Source organism: Cervus elaphus, chromosome 20 (assembly GCF_910594005.1).
Source record: "Cervus elaphus chromosome 20, mCerEla1.1, whole genome shotgun sequence".
Lineage (NCBI taxonomy): Eukaryota > Metazoa > Chordata > Mammalia > Artiodactyla > Cervidae > Cervus > Cervus elaphus.
Genome location: NC_057834.1, coordinates 139,374,377 through 139,401,941, shown reverse-complemented (window position 1 = coordinate 139,401,941; position 27,565 = coordinate 139,374,377). Strand labels below are relative to the sequence as shown.

The 27,565-nt window shown below is 59.7% G+C and overlaps 1 protein-coding gene and 1 pseudogene across 8 annotated transcripts; one reads left to right on the top strand and one right to left on the bottom strand.

The window, feature by feature from the left end:
* Positions 1-944: 944 nt before the first annotated feature.
* Positions 945-26,609, bottom strand: GPR35 (G protein-coupled receptor 35). 8 transcript variants are annotated; one of them, XM_043878513.1, is made up of 3 exons: positions 26,490-26,597; positions 10,539-10,759; positions 945-2,218 (listed from the first exon to the last, which is right to left on the bottom strand). In XM_043878513.1, exon 3 carries the CDS (start codon positions 2,206-2,208, stop codon positions 1,303-1,305), a length of 906 nt encoding a protein of 301 aa, XP_043734448.1. In that variant the 5' UTR covers positions 2,209-2,218; positions 10,539-10,759; positions 26,490-26,597; the 3' UTR covers positions 945-1,302. The 8 variants fall into 8 exon arrangements, with proteins under 8 accessions (XP_043734448.1, XP_043734444.1, XP_043734445.1 ...); XM_043878509.1 differs by having other exon boundaries at positions 10,539-10,823; positions 26,490-26,590; XM_043878510.1 differs by lacking the exon at positions 26,490-26,597 and adding an exon at positions 12,065-12,071 and having other exon boundaries at positions 10,539-10,782.
* Positions 23,018-23,160, top strand: LOC122678533 (annotated as a pseudogene).
* Positions 26,610-27,565: the final 956 nt, after the last annotated feature.

The following is a 27,565-nucleotide window of genomic DNA, read 5'->3' as shown; positions in this document are numbered from 1 at the left end:
GTCTGTGGGGGCCTTTTCTGAGCCCCTCCACCCAAGGCTTCATCAGCTCAGCTCAGGACCTTTGCTGGTCCACCCCTCCACCCTGTTACCCCATCTACCCCAGACTCCTGGAAGGTCCCTCCTCCTGTATCCCTGGGTGTGGAGTCCCAAACTCCTCTGGCCGGAAGAGCTGGTTCTGGTCCTTCCTCAAGAACCCCTGACCTCCACCCTCTCTCGGGGACCCTCTGAGGGGCCAGAAGGGGTCCCAGGCTGGCCCTTGGGGTTCCCGGGTGGCAGGAGAGCAGAAGGGACCTGGGCCTGGGGGACAGCAGGCTGAGCCATCGTCTCTCTGTCTGTCAGTCTCTCTGCCCCTCCTCCCGGCTCTGCCCTCATGCTCCCTGCTCATCTCCTCGTCTCCTCGGAGGCTCCTTCTGTCTCGCTCCGCTAACCATCTTCCTCACTCTCGTCCTGTCCCTGTCACTGTCCCCCCTTTCTTTCCTCCACACTACCCACCCCCCACTCTCTCACCCCCATTCTCCCCATCTGTCTCTCCTTCTCTCCCATCTCTCACTTTTTTCAGTCCCAGAGACTGTCTCTGTCTATAGCAGCTCCTAACACCCAGGCTGAGGCCCTAGATGGCTCCTGGGACTTCACTTCTGGCCCTTGTGGACGCCCATGTCACCTGCCGATATAGAAGTTAACTGTCCCCCCACCTCTCCCTCCACCTGGACTTGGAGCTTAGGACCAGCTGCCCACACTTGGGCATGGGCCAGGCCTGGGGCCGACAAGGCAGCTGAGGACCAGCCCTCCCTGGCGGCAGCCCCCAAGATAATGGGGAGTGGGCCAGGGTGGGAAACAGCTGGCAGGGCCCATGGAGAGCCCCCAAGTGGAAAGCCCTAGAAAGCCACCTGGAAGACACCCCAGGCGCTCCACCTCCCACTACGCGGCCATGGGTGGCACAGAGCCCCAGTGGAGAGCTTTATTCTGGCCCCTGTGGGGCAGTTGCAGAAGGCTGGCCATCAGAGCCTCAGGCACCCGGCAGACACCCACCTCCCAGTGCCCCAAGTGTGCCAGGCTCTGGACGCAGCAGGGTCCCTGGGCTTGGCCCCTCTCAAGCCCCAGCCCTCCTGTCCTCATCCTTGTTCTGCTTCTGTCCCAGGGGTGGGGGTGTTGCCTCCCCAGGCTCCATGCCCAGGTTGTCCTGCTGAGTGAGCCTCCTGAGAGTGCCCCCAGCCCACGGCCCACAGTGAGTTCAGGGCAGATCATGGGGCTCCTTGTCTCTGGTCACTGGTCCCTCCAGCAGGGGGGCCCATGGCTCATCTCCTAGGTCAGGGTCACAGTCAGAGTGTCCTTGCTCTTGTGGGCCTTGACTCTGGGGGATGTGGTTGACACAGATGCCTCCTGGAACTCCTTGGCCACAAAGTAGTAGCAGATGGCGTCCAGGCAGCAGTTGGCATCTGAGAGTCTGCTAGTGATATTGATGGCCATCTTAATGGCACAGGTCTCCAGGCCCAGGGCCACGCGCATGGTCAGCACCACGTGGAAGGGCATGAAGCAGACCACGAAGATAACCAGGTTCGCCAGGACCATGCGAGAGGCTTTCCGTGTGGCTTCCGCCTGGCCCGGGTTAGCCTCGGGCCTCTGGGTCAGGGCGGTCACCACCTGCAGAGAGCAGAAGACCAGCACGGCCAGCGGCAGGTAGAAGCCCAGCAGTGAGAAGACCTCACTGTAGGTGTTCCGCCCGGAGCGGACGGCAAAGCAGAAGCCACCGTTCTGCACGTCCAGGAACCAGCGGAGCGCCAGGGAGCCGAGGACCACCGCCCAGAGCGCGGCGCACAGGGCCGCGGCCTGGCCCGGGGAGCGGAGCCTGCGGGCGCGCAGGGGGTGCCGCACGGCCACGTAGCGGTCCACGGCGATGGCCATGACCAGGCTGATGCTCATGTACCTGTTGAGCAGGAAGGCAGCCTGGGAGAGCTGGCAGAGCGGCGTGTCCTCGGAGGTCTTCCGGAAGTGCAGGAAGAAGGGCAGGGCGCAGAGCAGGCAGAGGTCGGCCACAGCCAGGTTGGCCATGTAGATGCGGGTCTCCGTCCACCGCGGCAAGCGCCAGCACAGCACCCAGAGCGCCAGGCCGTTGAGCAGCAGGCCAAGCACCAGGAGCCCGCCAATGTAGGTGAGAAAGACTTGCTTGACCGCTGGGGGCTCCCAGGAGCTGCAGTTGCTGTTATTCATGATCCCGGGGCTGCAGAGGGGGAGCAGGGTGTGAGGTGGGTAGGCCAGCAGGGGGACCCCAGGCCCCCCACCACCTCAGGAGCCCCAAGTTCACCTGCCCAAGGAAGACACCCCGAGAAGCCCTGAGGCACCTGTGGGAAACCAAGGCCTTCAGAGGCCCATGGGCCTGAGATGGCCTGGGGAGCCAGCCCAGGGCTGGACCCAGGTCCCCGTGCCTGAGCCTGCCTCTGCAGGGACCTGCTGCCTGCTGGGCAGAGAGGACAGAGGGAGTGCACGGTCCACCTCCAGCCCCAGCCACGCCGGCTCCACCCGATCTCAGGACGGGGACCCAGGGGTGGCCAGCCTCGTCCCAGCCCAGTGCCATTCTCACCAGGGGGGCTCAGAGGCAACTGCAAGACAGGGACCCCAGGGAGCCCTGGAGTCTGAAAGCTGGTAGACTGAGGGGCCCGTGGGGTCCCAGGGCGGCTCACTGCCCCCCTCCACGTCCTCCGCAAACCTGGCTGCAGGAGGCACCCGTGTCCGACGCACTCCTGCTCATCAGCAGGGCGGGCCTCTCCCACCCGGGCCCTTCCTGGCTACTGGGGTCCAGGGCAGCAGGGGCCGCGGCTCAGCCCTCCAGAAAAGTCCAGCCCCTCTCTCCCTCCTGTGCTTTGTCCTCTTGCTGAGGCCCGGTTCCCAGCCTCCCTCCCTCCTCCCCTCCAAGAGCCTTCCCAGCTGCCCTCAGGCCCACCTAGGCTGCCTGATGCCCCATCTGGCTCAGGAGTCCCCTTGAGTTCCCCGTGGTCAGGGCCGCCCTGTGGTTCTGGTGGCCTCGGGGTGTTGCTGGGTGACCTCCACCCGGTCATCATCAGAAGCCCCTACACGGCTTCACCCTCCACACCTCTCGCTCCCCTGCACACGCTCCATGACAGCCCAGGACTGCCAGGACCAGCTCACCAGGGTGGGGATGGACTTGGTCAGCAGTCTGACATTCCTGGTGTGGCCCCCTGAGCTGGGCAGCACCCAGAGGCGTGGGTGTCAGACGTGTGAGACCGTGGAGCACGCCTGTGCGAGTGGCAGAAACCCTCCGGACCCCTCCCACCCCCACTTTGGTTCCTCTGGCTGGAAGGGCCTGGAGGGGTAGGGGGAGAGGCCTTCCTCCCTCCATGAGCACCAGGCCCCCTGGGGGCTCCCTGACCTTCAGGCTAGGTTGAGAAGGGGGTTCAGTCCACTGGGGGGGAGCACCATGGCCAGGCGGGGTGGAGTCTGCTCCCCTGCTCCCCCTCACACACAGGAAGGGGAGAAGCACCCAGAGGCGGCAGTATCAGGCTCATGGGTGCCAGGGTTGGAAGCGGGGCACTCATTTCCTGAGCCACAGCCCCCTGGGAACGTCCAGGCCACAGTCCATTAGGGGAGCTGGTGCACAGACCGCAGAGAGCAGCAGCGGAAATATTCCACCCAATTATCCCATTAAATCCCTTCTGAATTTTAAGTGCCCATTTGCCAGCAATTCAAGTTTCACGAATGCTTCCACTGTGTGTGAAACCTCTCTCCTCATATTTGAAGGATTCTGCTTGTTCGCTCCTTGGTCTGTGACCCCAGGCCCACACAGGCAGGCCCCCCAGACTCCAGAACCCACTGGGACAACTGCTGGGGTCCTCCCTGCCTGCCTGCCTGCCTGCCCCCGGCCCAGAACGCTCGAGCCCGCTGGGAGCACCCGGTGATCCTGCCATGCGCGCCTCTGGGCCATCTCCCCACCCAGGCGGCATCCGGGACGGCCCCTTGCTACTCTTGGCAGTGAGGCCTGCAGCAGCGGACGGTCATCGCAGCCCAGGGCGCTGCCTGGGATGGCAGGTGGGGCAGGCCTGCCCCTCACCACATGCCCTCTACCCGGATGGCTGTCTCGGGGCTGTGTCCTGCTCCACACTTGTGGGGGTGTCAGCTTCAGTCCAGCCTCGTGTGGCCCAATATTTGAAGAGAGAAAGTTAAAAAATCTAGCTGCCCTCTTTACGTTTCCCCCTTTATAATGACTGTCAGGGAGAAGGACAGCAGCTCTGCAAGATTATCAGGGTGCACCCGACACTTGGAGGAAATGCCCTGTTCATGGGGCCTCTCCCTTCGGGTGAAAAAGGTTTGGGGGCTCAAGTCCCAAGGTCCAGCTCAAACAGCATGGGGTCCCCAGAAGCCATGGCAACCCACTCAGGTCCTGCCTGCCCCAGGCGAAGGCGTGGGGCCCCTGGGCAGGGGTGGGGGGCGGCCGGGGCTCAGACCGCTCAGCTGTGGGGGCACCGCCACTTCCTGCTGGGGGGGGCAGCACCCCAGAGGCTGCGCTTCCTGCTCCCACAGCGGGGTAGGAGGCCACCCTCGGTGCGGCAGAGGTGCCTTTGTCAGTCCCACGCCCTAAGTGGGATCTGGGGCAGAGAGTGGAGTGCTGACCCCTGTTGTCCGGGGACCAAGAGGTCCTCTGGAGCTGGGACCCCAACTTAGAAGTAGCCCAGGGCCCAGGACGAGTTTTACAAAGTCGCGTTCGCTGCTAGGGCCCCCTCAGACCCCTTCTCTCTTAGCTTCAGACTCTGGTCTCAGCCCATGAGAGACTTCAGAGGCTCGAGTGAGGGGAACCCAGGTCCCAGGATCACCCTAAGTTCCTCTGCATTCCAGCCCACGAGTGACGTCCCGGTACCAGATCATCAGCCCCCACAGTGCTGTTCCTACAGGTTACCCTGCTGAGGTTCAGAACGCCAGCACAGCCTTCACCTACTGAGACCCCGTCACCCTCACCCTCTGAGACCCCGTCACAGCCCTCACCTCTGAGACCCCGTCACAGCCCTCACCCTCTGACCCGGTCACAGCCCTCACCTCTGAGACCCCCTCACCCTCACCCTCTGAGACCCCGTCACAGCCCTCACCTGTGAGACTCTGTCACAGCCCTCACCTCTGACGCCCCCTCACCCTCACCCTCTGAGACCCCATCACAGCCCTCACCTCTGAGGCCCCCTCACCCTCACCCTCTGAGACCCCGTCACAGCCCTCACCTCTGAGGCCCTCTCACCCTCACCCTCTGAGACCCCGTCACAGCCCTCACCCTCTGAGACCCCCTCACCCTCACCTCTGAGGCCCCCTCACCCTCACCCTCTGAGACCCCCTCACCCTCACCCTCTGAGACCCCATCACAGCCCTCACCTCTGAGGCCCCCTCACCCTCACCCTCTGAGACCCCGTCACAGCCCTCACCTCTGAGGCCCTCTCACCCTCACCCTCTGAGGCCCCCTCACCCTCACCCTCTGAGACCCCGTCACAGCCCTCACCCTCTGAGACCCCGTCACAGCCCTCACCTCTGAGACCCCCTCACCCTCACCTCTGAGGCCCCCTCACCCTCACCCTCTGAGACCCCCTCACCCTCACCCTCTGAGACCCCCTCACCCTCACCTCTGAGGCCCCCTCACCCTCACCCTCTGAGACCCCCTCACCCTCACCCTCTGAGACCCCATCACAGCCCTCACCTCTGAGACCCCCTCACCCTCACCCTCTGAGAAACCCTCACCCTCACCTCTGAGGCCCCCTCACCCTCACCCTCTGAGACCCCTCACCCTCTGAGACCCCTCACCCTCTGAGACCCCATCACAGCCCTCACCTCTGAGGCCCCCTCACCCTCACCCTCTGAGACCCCGTCACAGCCCTCACCTCTGAGACCCCCTCACCCTCACCCTCTGAGGCCCCCTCACCCTCACCCTCGGAGACCCCGTCACAGCCCTCACCCTCTGAGACCCCCTCACCCTCACCTCTGAGGCCCCCTCACCCTCACCCTCTGAGACCCCATCACAGCCCTCACCTCTGAGGCCCTCTCACCCTCACCCTCTGAGGCCCCCACACCCTCACCCTCTGAGACCCCGTCACAGCCCTCACCCTCTGAGACCCCCTCATTCTCACCTCTGAGGCCCCCTCACCCTCACCTCTGAGGCCCCCTCACCCTCACCCTCTGAGACCCCCTCACCCTCACCCTCTGAGACCCCCTCACCCTCACCTCTGAGGCCCCCTCACCCTCACCTCTGAGACCCCCTCACCCTCACCCTCTGAGACCCCGTCACAGCCCTCACCTCTGAGACCCCCTCACCCTCACCCTCTGAGACACCCTCACCCTCACCTCTGAGGCCCCCTCTCCCTCACCCTCTGAGACCCCCTCACCCTCACCCTCTGAGACCCCGTCACAGCCCTCACCTCTGAGACCCCCTCACCCTCACCCTCTGAGACACCCTCACCCTCACCTCTGAGGCCCCCTCACCCTCACCCTCTGAGACCCTGTCACAGCCCTCACCCCTCTAGACCCCATCACAGCCCTCACCCTCTGAGACCCCCTCACCCTCACCTTCTGAGACCCCGTCACAGCCCTCACTACTGAGACCCTGTCACGGCCCTTACCTCTCTGAGACCCGTCACAGCCCTCACCCTCTGAGGCCCCGTCACAGCCCTCACCTCTGAGACCCCCTCACCCTCACCCTCTGAGACCCCGTCACAGCCCTCACCTCTGAGGCCCTCTCACCCTCACCCTCTGAGACCCCTCACCCTCTGAGACCCCTCACCCTCTGAGACCCCGTCACAGCCCTCACCTCTGAGGCCCCCTCACCCTCACCCTCTGAGGCCCCCTCACCCTCACCCTCTGAGACCCCGTCACAGCCCTCACCTCTGAGACTCTGTCACAGCCCTCACCTCTGAAGCCCCCTCACCCTCACCCTCTGAGACCCCATCACAGCCCTCACCTCTGAGGCCCCCTCACCCTCACCCTCTGAGACCCCGTCACAGCCCTCACCTCTGAGGCCCCCTCACCCTCACCCTCTGAGACCCCGTCACAGCCCTCACCTCTGAGGCCCTCTCACCCTCACCTCTGAGGCCCCCTCACCCTCACCCTCTGAGACACCCTCACCCTCACCTCTGAGGCCCCCTCACCCTCACCCTCTGAGACCCTGTCACAGCCCTCACCCCTCTAGACCCCATCACAGCCCTCACCCTCTGAGACCCCCTCACCCTCACCTTCTGAGACCCCGTCACAGCCCTCACTCTCTGAGACCCTGTCACGGCCCTTACCTCTCTGAGACCCGTCACAGCCCTCACCCTCTGAGGCCCCGTCACAGCCCTCACCTCTGAGACCCCCTCACCCTCACCCTCTGAGACCCCGTCACAGCCCTCACCTCTGAGGCCCTCTCACCCTCACCCTCTGAGACCCCTCACCCTGAGACCCCTCACCCTCTGAGACCCCGTCACAGCCCTCACCTCTGAGGCCCCCTCACCCTCACCCTCTGAGGCCCCCTCACCCTCACCCTCTGAGACCCCGTCACAGCCCTCACCTCTGAGACTCTGTCACAGCCCTCACCTCTGAAGCCCCCTCACCCTCACCCTCTGAGACCCCATCACAGCCCTCACCTCTGAGGCCCCCTCACCCTCACCCTCTGAGACCCCGTCACAGCCCTCACCTCTGAGGCCCCCTCACCCTCACCCTCTGAGACCCCGTCACAGCCCTCACCTCTGAGGCCCTCTCACCCTCACCTCTGAGGCCCCCTCATCCTCACCCTCACCCTCTGAGACACCCTCACCCTCACCTCTGAGGCCCCCTCACCCTCACCCTCTGAGACCCCATCACAGCCCTCACCTCTGAGGCCCTCTCACCCTCACCCTCTGAGGCCCCCTCACCCTCACCCTCTGAGACCCCGTCACAGCCCTCACCCTCTGAGACCCCCTCACCCTCACCTCTGAGGCCCCCTCACCCTCACCTCTGAGGCCCCCTCACCCTCACCCTCTGAGGCCCCCTCACCCTCACCCTCTGAGACCCCGTCACAGCCCTCACCTCTGAGACCCCCTCACCCTCACCCTCTGAGACCCCCTCACCCTCACCTCTGAGGCCCCCTCACCCTCACCCTCTGAGACCCCGTCACAGCCCTCACCTCTGAGACCCCCTCACCCTCACCCTCTGAGACCCCCTCACCCTCACCTCTGAGGCCCCCTCACCCTCACTCTCTGAGACCCCGTCACAGCCCTCACCTCTGAGGCCCTCTCACCCTCACCCTCTGAGACCCCCGGGCCCTGCGGGCACTGACCTGACTCACTGGTTCCCCCCTGAGCTGCTGACGCCTTGACAGGTGCAGCCGAAGGGCTGGTAGGGAAGCAGGGCTGGGTGAGCCGGGCCCCCACACTGTCCTGACCGCACCCCTCCTTAACTCTAGCAGGCAGTGGGCCGGCTGACGACACTGACAGCGCGTGGGACTCCCCACCGCCTGTGCCGGCCCAGATCGGGGCTGCCTGGGAGATTCCTGGGGGAGGAAGTGGTTGCCAGTGGCCGCCTCTGTTGACACCCCAGAGAAGCAGTGGTCTTTCTGGAGACAGCGGAGCCGGTGGTCCAGACCTCCCGTGGTGCAGAAGCACCTTCCTGTCATCTCCCAGGTGGGGCCGCGTGTCTGCGGTCAGTGTACCCACCCACCCCCGCATCCTGGCAGGAAGGCCCTGCACCTTTGCATGCACGGCACCCCTGCACAGCCCACTCCGGGTGGGCTTCCTGCTGCTCTGCGCAAGGGCCCCACTTACCCCGCCCCTCCACCAGCTAGCCTCCTCACCGCCCCTCCTCAGAAGCCGTCCTTGCAGACCACCCGCTCCCCTTCAGAATGTTCTCTCCATGGCTCCTCCAGGCCCTCCCGGAGTTCTGTTCCCTCCCCTCTGAGCTCTGGGCCCCAGACCCTGCTCAAAGGGACCACTCTGCCCTCCCCCTGCACCTGAGGGCAGCGCCTTGTCCCCCTGGGCCGGGGCCCTCTGCACCGGACCTCAGCACCTCTCCCGGCATGGCCTGCAAGGGGCTGGGGTGAGTTTGATCCCACCCTGCCCGTGTCCACAAGCAGAACCTGGGGCTCCATGAAGGGGCCTGGCTGGCCTCCTGACTTGGGAACCAGGTACCGTGCCCTGAGGAGGGGCCTGGGCTCACCCTGCAGACCAGGCTGGAGGGTCCCACTGTGGGCTCCTCCCCTGCCATCCCTCTTCTCTGACCATCCCCTCCCCACCAGCCCCCAGCCTCCGCAGCCCTCTGCGCCCCTCTGCAACCTGGTGTTCAGCCATAGAACTTCTGAATTTTTCTCGTGTCCTTGTCCTGGCCTGTGGCCGGGACCCCACCTGCTCCTGCACAGAAGGGCCTCAACAAGTCCCATTCACGGGTCAGCAGGGCCCAACGGAGGAATCCAACTGGGTGGCCAGCACCCGGAAACAAGCAGAGTCTTGGCCCAGAGCAGGCACATGTAAACATGAGTGGCTGCGGCCTGGAGTGGGGTGCAGCCCCCCCGCCGCCCCAGCCCACAGCCCTGCAGCCGACTCACCATCCCCCCACTGTGGAGGGAGGGCAGGGGCTGGGTCCATTCCTCCAGGTCCACTGGGTCCCCGGGGGTCCAAGAGGCCTGGCCCCACCAGGCGGGCTCCAGAGTCCAGACCAGACCCATTCCCACTGCCGGGTGGGCTCAGAACCGTAAGGCACCCTCCACAGAGCAGGACGGGGCAGGGCCCATGGCTCTGCTGCTTCTTCAGGGCTCAGGCTCAGACAGAGCTCCGTCTCCGAGGCCCCCCACCCTCACTGCTCAGCACCCCTGGTCCCAGCACCTGCCTCTCCTGCTTCACACCTGCCTGAGAGCCGTCGTGGCAGCCTGACGGGGGCAGGAGTCCTAGTGCCGGACTGACGGCTGGGGGCTCCCCCCACCCCCGTGTCCTGGCCCTTCACCCCTCGGAATCATTGGAGTTTGAGAGAAAAGACTACCAGCAATGCTGCAGCTGGGGGACACACTCCTGAGATTGGAGGTTGGCATCACTGCCCTGTCCAGATGAAACCTCTTCCAGGGAAGTGCCCGGGAGGCAGAATCGCTCCCAAGGAGGCTGCCGGGCATGCCCAGGACCCCCATCCCCATCCCCACCCTCACCCCCGGGAACCTCGCTGCCTCCGGGACCCCCTGTCCTCCACCACCCCCACCCCAGGCCTCCTCCTCACCTGGGGTGGGAGTGATGTCCCCGCCATCGGGGGACAGGAGGGAACAAAGCCCTGAGAGCGGTGGGCTCAGGACTGACCCAGAATGAGGGTGAAGGACCCTGAGGACACCCAGGTGGGATGTCACGAGCCGTTCAGTGGGGCCACTGGCCAAGGGCCTTGACCCCCCCAGCGGTCCCCCCCAGGGCTCCGTGGCTCTGTGCCCACCCTGGCCTTGCTCTACGCTGCTCTTCCCCTTCCATGCCCGCCCTAGCCGCCTCACTTGTGGGCACCACGCCGGACACGACTAGCAGGGCGGTGGGGAGATGGCCCAGGGGGACGCACCCGGCACAGGGGGAGCCTACACTCACCTCTTGGGGTTCACGGAGGGCAGGTCAGGACCGGGAGGCTTCCAGAAGGAGGCAGCCCTGAAGCTGGACCTGGGAGGTGGGCGGGGCGGAGTGGGGAGGGGCTTCCTGGAAGATGGAAGGGCGGGAGCCGCGGTGTCTCTGCGCTGGAAGGGGAGGCTGGAGGCGGGGCAGGCCGGCCTGGCTTTCACAATCTGGGCGCAGCTGGGCGGAGGGGAGTAGCGCTGTCCGCGGGGAGACATGGCCACTGGTGTGGGCACAGGGGCTCCTGTCACCGCCGCCCCCAGCCTGAGGCAAAGGAGCACTGGTCTAACACTAACACTGCTTCTTCGTTCTTCCTGGACCTTGCAATACACCAATCCGGTGTATTGCAGGGAGGACAGTTTACCCTGATTACTGACCGCGGGCCCTTAGATGTGGGGGTGAGGTGGGGGTGGGGGGGGGGCAGCACCTCACTAGCCTTGCACAGCCCCAGCCCTGCCCCAGCCCTGCCCCAGGCACCTGGGTGAGGGGACCGAGGACACCCCGGGGGCCGGGCCTCTGGGCCTTGGGCTCAGCCGTCTGTCGCTGCCAGCACTTTCTGTTCCCCTCTTCTCAAAACCAGGTCTGGGAAACAACCCCTCCACCCCCACCCCGCCACTGGTCTGGCCCCAAAGCGGCCTGGGGCTTGTTATTTGCCATGCTGTCACTGTAGCGGGCAAGGCAGGGGTGACTATGGGACACCATGCGGGGGTGGAGGAGGAAGGGGGACACCCGGGAAACTGACCGGGGTGGGGGGGGAGATGGGGACGCTGCCGGGGAAGGGGGAGGAGAGGGGTGGATCTGCAGGTCGTCCTGCCATGGGCCTCACAGCTCCCCCCACCCCAGGCTCACTGCTCACCCCTGGGGGCCATCCTCTCCCCACCCAGGGCTCACTGTTCACCCCTGGGGGCCATCCTAACCCCTCCCCAGGCTCACCACTCACCCTTGGGGGGCCATCATCACCCCACCCCGGGCTCACCACTCACCCCTGGAGGCCATCCTCACCCCACCCTGGGCTCACCACTCACCCCTGGGGGGCCATCCTCACCCCACCCCGGGCTCACCACTCACCCCTGGAGGCCATCCTCACCCCACCCCGGGCTCACCACTCACCCCTGGAGGCCATCCTCACCCCACCCCGGGCTCACCACTCACCCCTGGGGGGCCATCCTCCCCCCACCCAGGGCTCACCGCTCACCCCTGGGGGGGCCATCCTCCCCCCACCAAGGGCTCACCGCTCACCCCTGGGGGGCCATCCTCCCCCCACTCCGGGCTCACCGCTCACCCCTGGGGGCCATCCTAACCCCTCCCTGGGCTCACCGCTCACCCCAGGGGAGGGTGGCCATCCTCACCCCACCCTGGGCTCACCACTCACCCCTGGGGGCCATCCTCACCCCACCCCAGGCTCACTGCTCACCCCTGGGGGGCTATCATCACCCCACCCTGGGCTCACCGCTCACCTCAGGGGAGGGTGGCCATCCTCCCCCCACCCTGGGCTCACTACTCACCCCTGGGGGGCCATCCTCACCCCACCCAGGGCTCACCGCTCACCCCTGGGGGCCATCCTAACCCCACCCAGGGCTCACCGCTCACCCCTGGGGGCCATCCTAACCCCTCCCTGGGCTCACCGCTCACCCCTGGGGACCATCCTACCCTACCCCGGGCTCACCACTCACCCCTAGGGGGCCATACTCACTCCACCCTGGCCTCACCGCTCACCCCTGGGGGCCATCCTAACCCCTCCCTGGGCTCACCGCTCACCCTTGGGGGGCCAGCCTCCCCCCACCCCAGGCTCACCGCTCAGCCCGAGGGCCATCCTCCCCCCCACCTCACAGGAAAATGAGGCCCCATCTTGAGGAAACACCCTTGAACTCCACCCCCGACCTGAAGACCGCAGGCCATGTTCAACTGGGCGGTCTGCTCCTCCCTCCCTCCCCCCTGACGCTGTCCACAGGCCCTGGGCTCAGGTGTCCCCTGAGCCGCCAAACCGGCCTCAGGGCCCCAGAGGAAGGCAGGAGAGGGAGGGCACTGGACCCTTCCTGGCCAGGCTGCCCACTCACCTCCCCTCCCTGGGGTCCCCCCATCACGGCCGCTGCACCTCCAGGAGCGTCTCTCTGGGGGTCTGGGTCCCCGACCCCCATCCGCTGTTTCTTCCTGGACTCGCGCCCTCCGTCTTCCTGCAGGCTGGTCCCTCATAAAGGGGCAGTTGGATGACTCCAGCTCTGCCCCAGCCCCCGAGGGACCCCGCAGGCCTGGACTGCCGAGAGCCACCTGGGGATCAGCCAGTGTGGGCAGGGGCCAGGGACCGGCTTCTGTCCTCGGGCCCATCACGGTGCCCTGGCTGGACTCCTGCCTGCCGGGCGCTCACCCAGGAGTCACCGGCTGAGGTGACACAGGGGACGGGACTTTGCTGTAAGACCAGGCGGCCTCGGTCCTCATGGGGCAGGCAGCCTGGGCATCTCTGCACTAGACTCCCTAGTTCACTATACAGTTGAACTTTTCCATAAAACAAGTTTATAAAAATGGAGAAGTGGTGTGCAGTGGGGAAGGGTCTGCAGCGGGTGGGCGGTGAGCTGGCCCCTCAGCCCCGGGACGTGGGCGCGGGGCTGGCTGCCTGGGTGCGGCTCTTTGGCGTGAGACGCCGTCCACTCGAGACTTGTCTTGTGCGAGGCTCACCCTGCTGCCACCGCAGGCCCTCGGATGTGACCCGTGACTCATCTCCGCACACTGACCACCAGCCTATCAGATGGGGACTGCCGCGGAAGTGGTTGCGGGGCCGGGAGAGCCAAGGCCCCGACCCGACCCGTGGGGGTGGAGGGCAGGGGACAGGCACACAGCCCCAGCGGCTCTGCCACCCGCCTCCTCGTGTGAGAAGCGCTGGGCGCCAGGGACCCCGCCTCCCACCCTCCCCCACTGGGCTGGCGGCAGGGACCCCCTGGGCCACCAGGGGCTCCCCCCTGAGCAGCCCCTGCAGCAGCCGCCTCTGTCATTCCAGGAAGCGCTCTGTGGCCCCGAGACCTGCCTGCTCACCCACCCGCCCCCTACTTCCTGCCCCCCTGCCCCATGGTGTCCCTCGCTCAGCACCTGTGGCTGAGTGGGGAGGGGGCTGGTGGGAGCGCCCAGCAGCCCACCCTCGGGGCCCGGGTGTGCCCGAGGCGGGGGGCAGGCCCCCTGCTGTCCCCACACAGGCTCCTGTTCCCGCTCCAGGGACGGAGTTGGGGGGACACAGCCGGGCCCAGGGGAGCAGCGGGCTTGGAAACGCTGAGGAGGATCCTGCAGCCACGCTGCCTGCCCGCCCGCGGCCTCTGGCTCGTGCTGCCCCCCGGGCCCTCCTGCCAGTGAGCCCTCGAGGGACGGGTGCCGAGGGGCCCAGGGACGACCGCTCTGTTTCCAGAAAGGAGCCAGCACACCCAGGAAGCGGAGCCCGGAGTCCTCTGGTGAGACGACCAGCACACCAGACGCCCTCCAGGCCCTGGACCCCTGATCCATCTATGACCGCCGCTCAGCCCAGGGGCCCGGTGGCCAAAGGGCACACGTCCAAGGTGCGCACTCGCACTCCGGCGCCCGGGGCGGGCAGCCCTGCTATCCGGCCGTCACGGTGCCCCTGAGCTCTCACCACACGCTTCCCCGAAGCCCCCCCAGACCCCTCGTGCTCCCAGACAGACCCCCTCAGCCCCACTGTCCTCTGCAGCCCCTTCCACAGCCCTTCACCCTGGGACCCCAGGGTGCCCGCAGAGGCTGAGCCAGGCATGTCCAGTCCTTTCCCAGCTGGGGGGCCTGCGCCAGGGAGAGACACCACACAGGGCAGCGAGGGAGGCCGGGGCCCTGAGGCGTTGTGAGGGGCCCCTGAGGCGTTGTGAGGCTCTGCTGGCCTGGCCCGGCTGCCCCCAGGGTCACCTCCGGGTCCCCCTTGGGGAGTAGTCGGGCCTGAGAGGTGGACCTGTCGTCCTGGCCCACAGAGTCAGACCCACAGGCCGGGCAGGGGGCCCCGGGCTCCCCAGCGCCTGGTCCTGACACCCCACCCTGCCAACACTAGCATTACTCAGGGACCAGGGCCAGGGGCAGCTCCCCTCCTACAAACCCACCTCAGACGCCACAGGCAGGCAGAGCCCAGGGCAGGGACGTGTGAGCACCACCCTGCCTCCCTGGTCTGGCTGGGCTGGGGGCAGGGGTGCCCGGCGGCTCATGGGGCCTCCTCCAGGGTGGCTGCCAAGCTGCCCGCTCTGCCTCCTGCTCTGAGCCCTGGGACCTCCGCCCACCGTCCCCCACAGCGGTGAGGAGCTGATACAGCTGGCCGCAGGTTCCTGCCTCCCCGAGGGCCTCCTTCCCCTTTCTCTGCCCAGGGTTTGTCTGCCTGAAAGGACCACTGCCCCACACCAGCCCCCCTCCTGGGGACACCGCCTCCCTGCAGCCTTTGGCCACCAGCGCCCGCCTCGTCTCGGGCCTCCCTTCCTAGCAGAGATGGCCATCTGGGCCCGCCCCGTCCAGGCAGCCCCTGCCCACTCTCTGCCCCCCTTCCTCTCCAGGCACCCACTCCCTGCAGGGGCCCCTGCAGCCTGACAGCGGCTCCCAGGCCCTGCTTCCCGGTGGTGACCTCAGGCTGGGGCGTCTGGTGGGCAGAGAGCAGGCGTGTGCCCCAGGCCCATCATCCTCGCGTTGAAGTCAGCACCCAGGTTCAGAGCACCCCGGGGCTCTGTCTCTCCACGAGGGGGTCCTCCGCCCCCTGCTTCCCCCAAGGGCAGGAGGCCTCCAGCTCAGGCTCCTACAAGCTAGTCTGTCTGGGGGGAGCCCAACGTGATCTGCACCCCAGCGACACTGAGGCAGGAGGCCCTCTGGAGGGTGGGCAAGATGCCAGCTGATAGAGTGACAGCCAGATGGTTCACAGAGAAGGAGACGTAAAAGGCTCGAAAGGGGGCCCTCAGTGTACAGGGCGTGGCAGCCCCACTCTCCCGTTAGATGGGCCAAAGCCAAGTCTGACAACCCTCTGTGGGGGTGGGACACCCTCACACACTCTCCTCTGACATCCAACCTCCCGGAGGGTCACTGGAAAGCAACCAGCTGGGCCCTTTGAACCCGTTATCCCACCTCTGGGAATCTCCTCCATGGATGGACGGCGGAACTAGGGAGACGGTGTTGGAGAGGCTGACCCTGCGGGCCTGTGGGGCAGCGACAGCCTGGACCCCGCTCAGACATGTCATGGGCTCTGGTGGCGTGGAGTCTGTCCCATCCACACCACGGAGAACTGGGCAGTTGCAAAAAGGGAAGAGAGATGTTTTTGTACACGAGTATATGGTTATCTCCCGGATATACAGCTAAGTGAAAAAAAAAAGGATGTTGATGCTCATGTATTTATGTAGGAGCAGAAGGTTATATTTTTACAAATGGAAGAATAAGCCATAACATTTGTTTAAAATTAAATTGCTACCTACAGGGACTAGGCAGAAAAGAGGTGAAGGGAGAGAGGGATTGAAACTAGACTTCGGTGAATGTACTTTCGTTTGTAGATTTGGCTTTGGAACCAGGTAAATATTTATGCAATTACTAAATTAAATTACATTATATTTTAAAAGGGATTCTTGAAAACAAGGTGAAGACAATTAATTTGCAAGATCAGTTGGTAGCATAACCCTACCAAATTCTTCCAAGTGAGGACTCTGTGGGAGAGGGCGAGGGTGGGATGATTTGGGAGAATGATATTGAAACATGTATATTGCCATATGTGAAATAGGTCACCAGTCCAGGTTCAACACATGAGACAGGGTGCTCGGGGCTGGTGCACTGGGATGACCCAGAGGGGTGGGATGGGGAGGGAAGAGGGAGGGGGGTTCAGGATGGGGAACACACGTACACCCGTGGCGGATTCATGTCAATGTATGGCAAAAACCACTGCAATATTGTAAAGTAAGTAGCCTCCAATTAAAATAAATAAATTTATATTTAAAAAAAAATCCAGTATTTCAATTGTATATCCATACAACCTGAGGACAAAGAGAATGGCCAGAATGTTCCATTGTCTGTAAACACCTTCCAAATATTTTAAAAACATTGTTTTGCCTGTACATCTGTGTCACTCAATGACTTTTTTAAAAGTTCGTCTTAAATTATTTTCAGTAAACGTGTTGTTGATAGTAGTGTGAGGTTTTTGAGACTGTTGTGCTATGGGATAAAGCAAGCGAATAATTGTGTCAGGCATTGTTGAGACTTCTGCTGTAGGATAAAGGTGTATCATCAATAAAACTTAGTAAAAACCAAGCAGATCTGGGGCTTCCCTGGTGGCCTAGTGGTAGAGAGTCCACCTGCCAAGGCAGGAGACATGGGTTCAATCCCTGATCCGGGAGGACCCCAGGCGCCTCGGAGCAGCAGAGCCCGTGTGCTGCTCCCATTGAGCCTGGTCTCTACAGCCAGGGAGCCACAACTGCCGAAGCCCATGCACCCCAGAGCCCGTGCTCTGCAAAAACAAACCATCGTAACAAGAAGTCCTTGCTCCATACTGGAGAGCAGACCTGCGTGCCACAGCTAGAGAAAAGCCCGTGCAGCTGTGACCACCCAGGACACCAAAAACAAACAAGGAAACAAAAATCTACTGAAAAAAGAAAAAAAGCAATTTGAGTGAATCTGAGTGGAAAAAAGTGAATTTGAGTGAAGATCATCAGTTTGTACTGGCACTGTGTCTTGTCTTAAAAGTAAAGCTTCTTGGTTCTGACTGCTGATAAGGCTTCGAAACCAACATGCCTAACAGCCAGATTGTGGTCTCTAGCTAGCGTTTCTCATGAAGAGGAAGGGGGCCCGCAGAGAGAAGTAGATGCTTTTAGGTCTGGGTTGGGTAACAGATAAGATGCATCCAGAACGGCTTTTCATACCAGAGAGCAAAGCAGATCAAGATGGTTGCCAACATCAAAGGGACTCGAGAGCCAAAGCAAGCTCACTCCCAGTGGTCAAAGACAGGATCATCTAATATCCATAAGGAGAATAATTTTTAACAGATTGAAACACAGTGTTTACATCCATGAATTTTCAACTATACGTTAAAAAAAAGTTGCTTCATTAAGTGGTCCCGCCAAACCCCCAAAATCGCACCTGAACCTGATCTAAGCTCTGAAGTTGGCCACCCATGACAGGAGCTGCACTGGGCCCAGAACACAGTTGGCGACACCCCAGGGGTGCCCACGGTGAGCCCTGGTCTGGGGACTGCTCTACACGGCCAGGCCCTGAAGACAAATGTCAAGAGGGGAGGTGAAAGGAGGTAGGGGAGCGTGGACTGGGAGTTTGGGGTTAGCAGATGTAAACTCTTATAAACAGCAAGGTCTTCCTGTAGGACACAGGGAACTATTTTTGGTATTCTGTGATAAACCATAATGGAAAAGAATATGCAAAAGACTATATATACATATATATGTATACACACACACACATACTGGGAATGATTGAGGGCAGGAGGAGAAGGGGATGACAGAGGACGAGATGGTTGGATGGCATCATCAACTCAATGGACATGAGTTTGAGTTAACTCCCGGAGTTGGTGATAGAGAGGGAGGCCTGGTGTGCTGCAGTCCGTGGGGGTCGCAAAGAGTCGGCCGTGACTTAGTGACTGAACAACATGCATACGTATGTGTATATGCATGACTGAATCCCTTTCTCTGCAGCAGAAATTAACACACATTGTAAACCAGCTGTGAGAAAAAGAAATGAAAATGTTAGTCTCTCAGTGGTGTGTGAACCCTTTGCGACCTCATGGACTGTAGCCCACCAGGCTTCTCTGTCCGTGGGATTCTCCAGGCAAGAATACTGGAGTGGGTAGCCATGCCCTTCTCCGGGGGATCTTCCCGACCCAGAGATCAAACTTGGGTCTCCTGCACTGCAGGCAGATTCTTAACCGTCTAAAACACCAGGAAGCCCAAACTACACTTCAGTTTTTTTAAAAGAGGGGAGGTGAGGAGATGGGGGACACTCGGTTGTGCGCCCGGCAGGAGAGGACGCGGACCTTGGGCCTGCCGAGCTGCCAGTGGCCAGGCAGTCGGGACGCTGAGTGAAGCACCATGTTCACAATCCAGCTTCTATTCACTCAGGGCGAGGGCACAGGCAAGGGCGGGGAGGAAGCTCAGGGCTTCTTGGAGCTCCACTCTGCCCCGTGGGACCGCGGCTGAGTCGGACAACACAGGGGGCCTTCTCTACTGAGGACCACCCCCCCGTGTGGACCTGGGAGTGCGGGGCAGTGAGGGGACAGGCTGAGACAGGAAGGAGAGTCGGGGCAGAAGCACCTCAACCAGGTCCCCCCAAGGAGGCCTCGATGGCGATGCCCGATGTCCGGACTGGGAAGGCAGGGGCGTGAGGAGCACGGCCCCGCTGGGCAGGGCTGACTGCACTCTCTGAGAAGCCGGTGGGCGAGGCCTCGCCATCACACATGGGATTCGGGATTCGGGCCTGCAGCCGGAACCCTCAGATCCCAGTGCATCCAGACAAGCAGTTTTAAAGGTGCACGCGACAGCGGAGAATGTGAAGGCTGGCTGCTTGCCTGATTTGGGGTGGTCATGACCTCGCAGTGTGTATCTCAAAGCCCTTGCTTTCATTTATGCTGAAGTTTTGGTAGATGACCTGATATGATATCTGGTATTTGTTTTAAAACCTCCCCACTGATAGAGCAAGGGCAGATAAAACTGTGAGCCATTTGATCACTGTTGAAGGTGGGGGTGATGGGCACTTGGAGTTCATCATAACCTTCTATTATGAAAATAATGTCTACTGGAGATTTTCCAAAATAAAAAGCTTTTAAAAAGATGGCCAGCACCCCACGAAAAATCCACAGACAGTATGGAAAGTATATTTAGGACTTTTGACTCCAAAGTGGTGTAGGAGATGGGGTTCTCTCAGAGGTCCTGAAAAGATGAGAAATCCCCGAGCGTCAGAGGCTTGAGGGGCCAATGGCAGAGGGAAACCCTGGGCCAACCTGTGCCTGGGAGAGGACTCCTGCCCAACAGAGAGTGGACGGGCTGTCTGAGCAGGGGGGGCGGGGGCAGGGCGGATGGGGGAGCTGCACTTGGCTGACTTTCGGATGTGGTTGGTGCAGTACAACCCCCACCACCTGCCCACATGTGTGTGCGTGCACGTATGCACACAACACATGGACGCATATACATATGCATACACCAAACACAGAGGCACAGTCACAGGTACACATACGTGTATGCACACATCGGTATACACGCACACACGCATGCAGACCTACAGCAGCTTGGAGCCAATTCGTGGGCCCTACGCTCGCACCTGCTCGCCCTCACCCTGTGCCCTCACCTCCCGCCTGTCCTGGGACCCTCGCCGCTGGCCCCGTTTGCTCCCCTCCCTGCGTCTCCTGAGCCCCCTCTGGCAGGCACCAAGCCGAGCGGCCAGGCTCCTGCTCGAGGTCAGAGTCAGGCTGTGCAGTGCGGCGTGCTGGGGCTGCACTTCTAGGAAGTCATCGATGCAACGGGCAGATTGTCAGATTGCAGGGCTGCGGAAAGCGGGTGGGTTGGGTGGTGTTCTGATTAGCCTCCGGGACAGGGTGGGGCCCGGGGAATCTTGCTGCCTGGGGGCCGCTGGCTGCCGGAGCAGCTGCTGGAGCAGGAGGGAGAGGACTCGGGGGACCAGTCCCCAGGGAAGCCCTGCAGGCCAAGAGCACGGGCCCCTCGTCCTCCCTGGTCCTGCAATGCACCCCCGCGCTTCACCCTCTGGAGAAGACTGGTCTGGGTCTGCTCACTGTCTGCCTGCCCCCACCCCGGGGTGCAGCTGTCTGCAGGGCCCGGCTAGAGGATATACAGTGCCTCAAGCCCACCAGGCCAAGTTCTCCCGAAAGACATCCACACGCACAGTGTCTGCCTCCTCAATTCCTCTGCCTCCACCACCGTGTGGGACCCTGGGACCAGGGGACCCTCCACGGTCAGCATCCAGAAACATCCTCCTGACGGCCTCTGGCTGCCGTGCCACAGACCCCCGCAGACACCTAATACACCACCTTACTCCACCTCCCAGCAGCATTTGGCAGAGCTGAACCATCCCTAGTTCTTTATTTTAAAAGTGTTTTGATACAACATGGACCAGATCTAAATGCACATGAGGTACATATGCGCAGGTAAGGAGGAGGTCCTCAGACAACCTTCGAGGTCCCCTGCGCACAGCCCAGACTCAGGACCATCTGTAGGCAGCGCCTGGGGGTACTTGCTAGGCCGCTTTCCCTCTGTGATGGCACACGTGCCTTGTTTTGCTCCTCCTATCTGGCTTTTCCTCTCACACCCCTGTTGTTCTCCATGTGGGTCCCTAACTTGGTTCACTGGGGCTTGGTCCTTGGTCCTTGGGCTGAGTTTCACTGGGGCCTTTTCTCACCTGATCACACACTTTTCATAACAGATTCACCCAGTCCTATTGACTCAAGAATCAGCCCATGCCCATGACCCTGCTGCCAGCTCCAGCTCAGACCTCTGGACTACACATGGACTGCCCACCAGGCATCTTCTCTTGGATATATAACAAGCAATTTAAGTGCAACTTGACCAAAACTGACCACATCATCAAGCCCCTTCATCACTCCCCGACACTGTAATCTTCCTTCAAATTTCCCTGTCTCAGAAAATGAACCAAAACTGACTACATCATCAAGCCCCTTCATCACTCCCCGACACTGTAATCTTCCTTTAAAGTTCCCTATCTCAGAAAATGAACCAAAACTGATCACATCTTCAAGCCCCTTTGTAACCCCCACACTGTAATCTTCCTTCAGAGTTCCCTATTTCAGAGAATGATCCCTCTTGTTGCCCAGGCCGGATACTTGAGTGTCATTTTTAACACACAAATTTCCCCTCTCTCTTACATCCAATCAGTCATCAGTAAGTTAAATGTGCATATTGAAAGCCCAATAGAAACCACTGAAAAGAAAAAGCAAAGAGGTATAATAAATAAAACAACAGAGGAGATAAATGGAATATAAAACAAAGTATTCCAGTTAATCCAAAAGTGAGAGGAAAAGGAGCAAAGAATAGATGAGATAAATAGAAAACAGCAAGATGGTAGATTTAACCCAAACATATCAGCAATTACATTAAATATAACTGGTCTAAAATGCTTCAAGTAAAACGCAAAGATTATCAAACTGGATTTAAAAAGCAAGAAGTGAAAATACACTGTGTAAATGATATACACTTTACAAAAAGACAGATTAAAATTAAAAAATGATAACAAAGTGAAAGGATGGAAAAGAGAAAATGAAACACTAACCATAAGAATCACAAGGGCTTCCCTTGTGGCTCAGCTGGTAAAAAATCCGCCTGCAATGCAGGAGACCTGGGTTCCATCCCTGGGTTGGGAAGATCCCTTGGAGAAGGGAAAGGCTACCCACTCCAGTATTCTAGCCTGGAGAACTCCATGGACTGTATAGTCCATGGGGTCACAAAGAGCCGGACACGACTGAGCGACTTTCACTATCACTGTCACTAATCATAACAAATTTGGGTGGGGTGTATTGATATCTGTGTGTATTAGCTACTCAGTCATGTTCAGCTCTTTGTGACCCCATGGACTGTAGCCTGCCAGGCTCCTCTGTCCATGGAATTCTCCAGGCAAGAATACTGGAAATGGGTTGCCATTCCCTTCTCCAATATTGATCTCTAAGTAAACTTTAATACAGGGAATCTTACTGGAGATAAAAGGTGAAGCTTCATAATAATAAAAAGATCAACTCAGAAGAATAAGTAGACAAATCCACAATTATAGTAAGCTATTCCAACACTCCTTTCTCAGCAACTAAGAAAAATTATTAAGAGCATGGTATATTTGAACAGTGTGAATCAACTTGCACACACAAATGTCCATAGAGCAGCATATCCATCAAGAGCAGAATACATATTCTTTTCAAGTGCACATGAACAGCCTCAAAATAGGCCATGTGCTGGGCCACAAGCAAGTCTCATTACAGTTAAGAGGATTTAAATCATATGTAATATGTCCTTCAAGTGCAACACAACTAAGTGAGAAATAAGCAACAAAAGACTAAGCTACCCAAAGAATGCCCAAATATTTGGAAATTAAATAACATAACTATAATAAATTCAAGGGCTAAATAAGTAATCAAAGGGAAATGAGAAAATGTTTTGAACTAATTAATAATGAAAACACAACTTATCAATATCTGTGAGATAAAGCTAATTCAGAGTTTAGAGAAAAATTTGTAGCTTTAAGTGATTATACTAAAGGAGAAAAGGCCAAAAATCACTAATCTAAGACTTTTCTTTGGGAAGCAAACAACAACAAACTAACCCAAGTAAGAAGAAAGGAAATAAGAAAAGGTAAAAATTTAATATAATAGAAAAATAACAACAGAGAAAAATCAGTAACATGGAAGTTAGTTATTTGAAAAGATCAATGATAAAGTTGATAAACCTCTGGCTAAACTGATCAAGGAAAAAAGTCCATAAATGACTAATGTCAAGCATGAAGATTTGCAGCCAATTGAGTCAACGGTGCTCTTTTCCCCATGGTTGGGGGGCGGGGGTTGCTGTGTGCTGCTTGCAAACGACAGCCTTCTGGGTAGGCTATGCAGCCTGCTGCCTGTTCAGCTTGCTCTAAGGGACCTGGGACATTCATGACTGGCATGCTGTCCCCATTCTAGGCTCCAGACAGGTATACACGGTGCCTTTGGAAGCTCCAGGGCACAGTGGCCAGGATCCACATTGGCCAAGTTACAATGTCCATCTGCACCAAGATATAGAACAAGGAGTGTGTAATTGAAGCCCTCCAGAGGGCCAAGTTCCAGTTTCTTCTGCCGAAATGTCCACATCTCCAAGGAATAGGTATTTACTAAGTTTAATGTGGATGAATTTGAAGACATGGTGGCAGAAAAGCGGCTCATCTTAGGTGACTATGGGGTCAAAGAATCCCCAGTCATGGCTCCTGGGACAAATGGCGGGCCCTGCACTCATGAGAGTCTTGGCTCTGTCCCTTCCTTACTCACGCCCACCAGTAAACCAACTCTCCTGTCCAAAACAAAAGAATGAAGGAGGACATGCCACTTAGATCTACAGACATTAGAGTAATAAAGGAAAGTTATTAATAACTTTATGCAAAGACATTTGACAGCTCAGTCGAAAATCACAAATTTCTTGAATGTCACAACTTGCCAGAATTTGTACAAGAAATAAAAATTTTGAATAGCTTATATCTATTAAAGTTGTTGAATTCATAGTTAAAAACCTAACTAAGAAAGCTCCTGACCCAGATGGTGTCACTGGGGAATTCTATCAAACACTTACCAATGAAATACTGGCAATCTTAACCACTTGCTGAAAATAAATAAGGATGAATACTTCCCAACTCATTTTCATAGACAAGTTTTACCCTCATACTAAAACTAGACAAAGACTGGGACTTCCTTGGTGGTCCAGCGGTTAAGACTCTGTGTTCCAATGCAGGGGACCTGGGTTTGATTCCTGGTCAGGGAACTAGGTCCCACATGCCACAACTAGAAATCCCATGTGTCACCAGTAAGACCCAGGGCAGCCAGATACAAATATTTTTTTAGAAAAATTAGACAAAGATACTATTACAAGAAAACTATAGATCAATATCATGCCTGAACATAGACACAAAAATCCTTAATAAAATGTTAGCTTGGGACTTCCCTGCTGGTCCAGTGGTTAAGAATTCACCTTCCAATGCAGTGGACTCGGGTTCAATCCCTGGCTGGTGAGGTAGAGCCCAAGTGCTTTGGGGCAACTAAGCCCACGAATCACGACTAGAGAAGCCTGTGTACTGCAACGAAGAACCAGCACGGCCAAAACACAAGAATTAGCTGATTGAATCCACCAGTACAGAAAACAAATAACCCACCATGAACAAGTATCCCAGGAGCACAAAGCTTATTCTAACATGAGAATGTCAATCTTTGTAATTCACTATATTAATGAAATGAAAGAGAACATATAATTCTCTCAATAGAAGCAAAAAAATTATTCTACAAAATTCAACACTCATTTATGATAGAAACTGTCAGTAAAGTAGGAATGCAAACCAGAATGCTCAGAACTACAAAACATTTTTGAGAGAAATAAAGAAGATCTCAGAAATGGAGAGCTACACCATGCTCCTGGATTGGAGGGTCCCAGTTCTCCTTGTGGGCTTCCTGGTGGCTCAGATGGTAAAGCGTCTATCTGCAATGCTGGAGACCCGGGTTCGATCCCTGAGTTGGGAAGATCCCCTGGAGAAGGAAACGGCAACCCACTCCAGTACTCTTGCCTGGAAAATCCCATGGACAGAGGAGCCTGGTAGGCTATAGTCCATGGGGTTGCAGAGTTGGACACGACTGAATTCTCCTTGTGGCGGTCTGGACAGCCAGACCGATGGACCAGCAAGCGTCACTGTGTGAGCTTTGCTTCCCGAGGAACCGCAGCTCAGCCCCCTCCCTCGGCCCTCATCCCTCGCCAGCTGCCAGCAGGATGCCCTGCTGTCTCCCTTGGAAGAATGCAGCAGTCTTCTGGCCGGGCGCTCCCTCCAGTCCGTTCCTGAGACTTCAACCAGACATGTGTCAAATAGGCACACACCTGGCCCTGCTCAAAACTGGGCCCAAGCTCCTCCAGTGAGACCAAGCTCCTCCAGTGGCCCGCGGCCTCACCTCCGCCCTCCGCTCTCGCCACGTGCCCCAGGCCACTCCCCGCAGACACGGAGAGCTCCAAGCACTGAGGGTGCCCGATCCTCCCAGCCCTGTCCTGCAGCTGGCTACCCCAGGCAGGCCGAACCACACCCCACCGCCACCCCGTGCGTCGTCTGTCACTTCACTGCCAGGCCTCTCGGGGTGACCTTGTGCGACCCCGTGTTGTACGGTAGATCACTGTCAGGCCTTTCTGGGTGGCCTTGCGACAACCCTGAGCTGTCTGTCACCTCACTGCCAGGCCTCTCTGGTGACCTTGTGCACACCGGCCTGCCTGCCTGGAGGGCAGGGATGCCCGAGGCCTCATCCTCACGGGCTCACAGAGCGGCCTCAGGACGAATCAGCCAGGGGAGCACGGTATGCACAGGGCTGTGTTGGTGCCGGCAGGCCCCCTCGTGGGGCTGGGCTGAGGGCTGAGCCCACAGGCTTACACACGCATGCCTCAGCATCCCAGCGTCACTCCTGCCCAGGCCCTGGACCCTGCAGCGGACCCTCAGGGGCCTGCCCAAGCCAGTGCTGGAGGCTCGCCCAGCAGCCTCGCCTCCTGCATGGTTTGTGAAGGACCAGGAGTCCCAGGCACCTGAGGACAGGCCCTGGCCCGCGTCTTTGTGTAGGGCGTGGGGGGCAGTGGTCTGAGGGACCCCGAGCAAGCCGGCTCGCGTGCCGTTCTCAGGGTCGTGCTGTCTGGGCACACGCAGTCTGCACTTGCTGGGAATCAGAGGAATGCCCCGAAGGTCAGTGCACAGGCTGGACCTGCCCCGGGCTGCAGCCAGAACCCCCAGCCGCCTCTGAGCTCCCCTGGGGACCCTGGAGATGGAGAGGACCCCGGGGCTGGACAGCTGAGCACTCTGGGGACTGGCGGGCCCTGCCCGCCCTCAAAGCTTGTCCTCAAAACTAGAAAAGACTTCGTCTGATGGAGCAGCCACGTCCAAGTGTTGGGGTCATAAAAACCCAGAGGGTCCTCAGGAACAAAGTGACTTCTCCCTTCGTTTCAAAAGGCAGTAAAAGCTAGGATGAATCTGTTAAACATTATGGAAGAAAAAGAAACTCAGTAGAACTAAATGAGGCAGACATGGGACACCGAGCCAGGCACGGTTATGAATGGAGAGAGAGACACACACACAGACAGAAAAACGTGCCTGGAGCGTCTGAGTGCCTTGGCCCTGGCCTGGCTGGCCTTGTGCACCCAGTCTGACCCCGTCCTGCCTCCTGCCCAGGACGTCCTGCCCCGACCCCTGCTTTCAGGGCTCTAGGATCCCGATACTCACCCTAGAAGCTCTGCCTCCCCCAAGGCTGACCTGGCCCGGGGAGGGAGGGAGGAGGGTAGCGAGGAGATCCAGGATCGAGACTGGGAAGGACTCGGCTGCCACCGAGGAGGCGCTGCCCGCTGAGCCCGGAGCAGGAAGTGAAGACCACAAGGAAACTCAGGCAGGCGTTCGGGGCAAAGTCTGCCTGGAAAGCCTGGGACAGGAGGCGGCCTCCCCTGCACACACCCAGACCCGCCCACCCGGGTCAGCCAGGAAACGTGCCCGGGAGGGAGGCGGCATTCCCCACAGAATGGGGACCCCCCACAGGTGGGCCCTGGCCCTGGACACAGCCCTGGGCTCCGTGCAGAGCCCTCAGCTTGGCGCAGGTGCCGTGGAGTCCAGAGCGGGGCCTGGGTGCGCGTCAGTCAGTGTGGTGGAGGCTGTGGGCAGCAGTGGGCCTGCCCGGGACCCCAGGCCCTCCCAGAGCCCGGGGTCTTGCCTTCTGCAGCCCCACTCAGCCCGGGAACTCTGCGCTGGGCCTCAGGGCAGGAATCAGATGTGACATTAGACAGGCCCGAGGATTCTAACGCATCAGCACCTCCACCCAGGGCAGGAGGGGACGGGCTCAGATGGTGGGGACCTCTGAGGGCAGGTCCCTGTCCCTCGTCAGCAGACACTTCCAGACCGAGGACTCCAGGGCAAACCAAAGGGGAAGAGGCTGGACAGGGGACAGGCCAGAGCCTGCCCACACTTCCAGCAAGGACACTGGAGCCCAGAGAGCACGAGCTGCTCTGTGACGGCTCAGCTAGAAGGTGGCTGCCCCGACTGGAACCGGCCTGCCCGGCACGGAGGCTGGCCTGGGGAAGGAAAGGCCCCCTCAGCTCCGTGGGCTGGTGCCTCTTGCGAAAGGATGGTGTAACAGCTGGTGCAGGCCCAGGGGCTGACGGTGGGAGGGGGCCTGGTGCAAGGGGCACGGAGACAACCCCCGATGGCGCCCTGCCTCTCCGCGCCCAGATACCGCTTCCTCTGGCTCGGGGGCTGAGGCCGGCACCCATTGCCCCAGGCGGTCGCTGCCTTCCCATCTACAGTGACCGTGG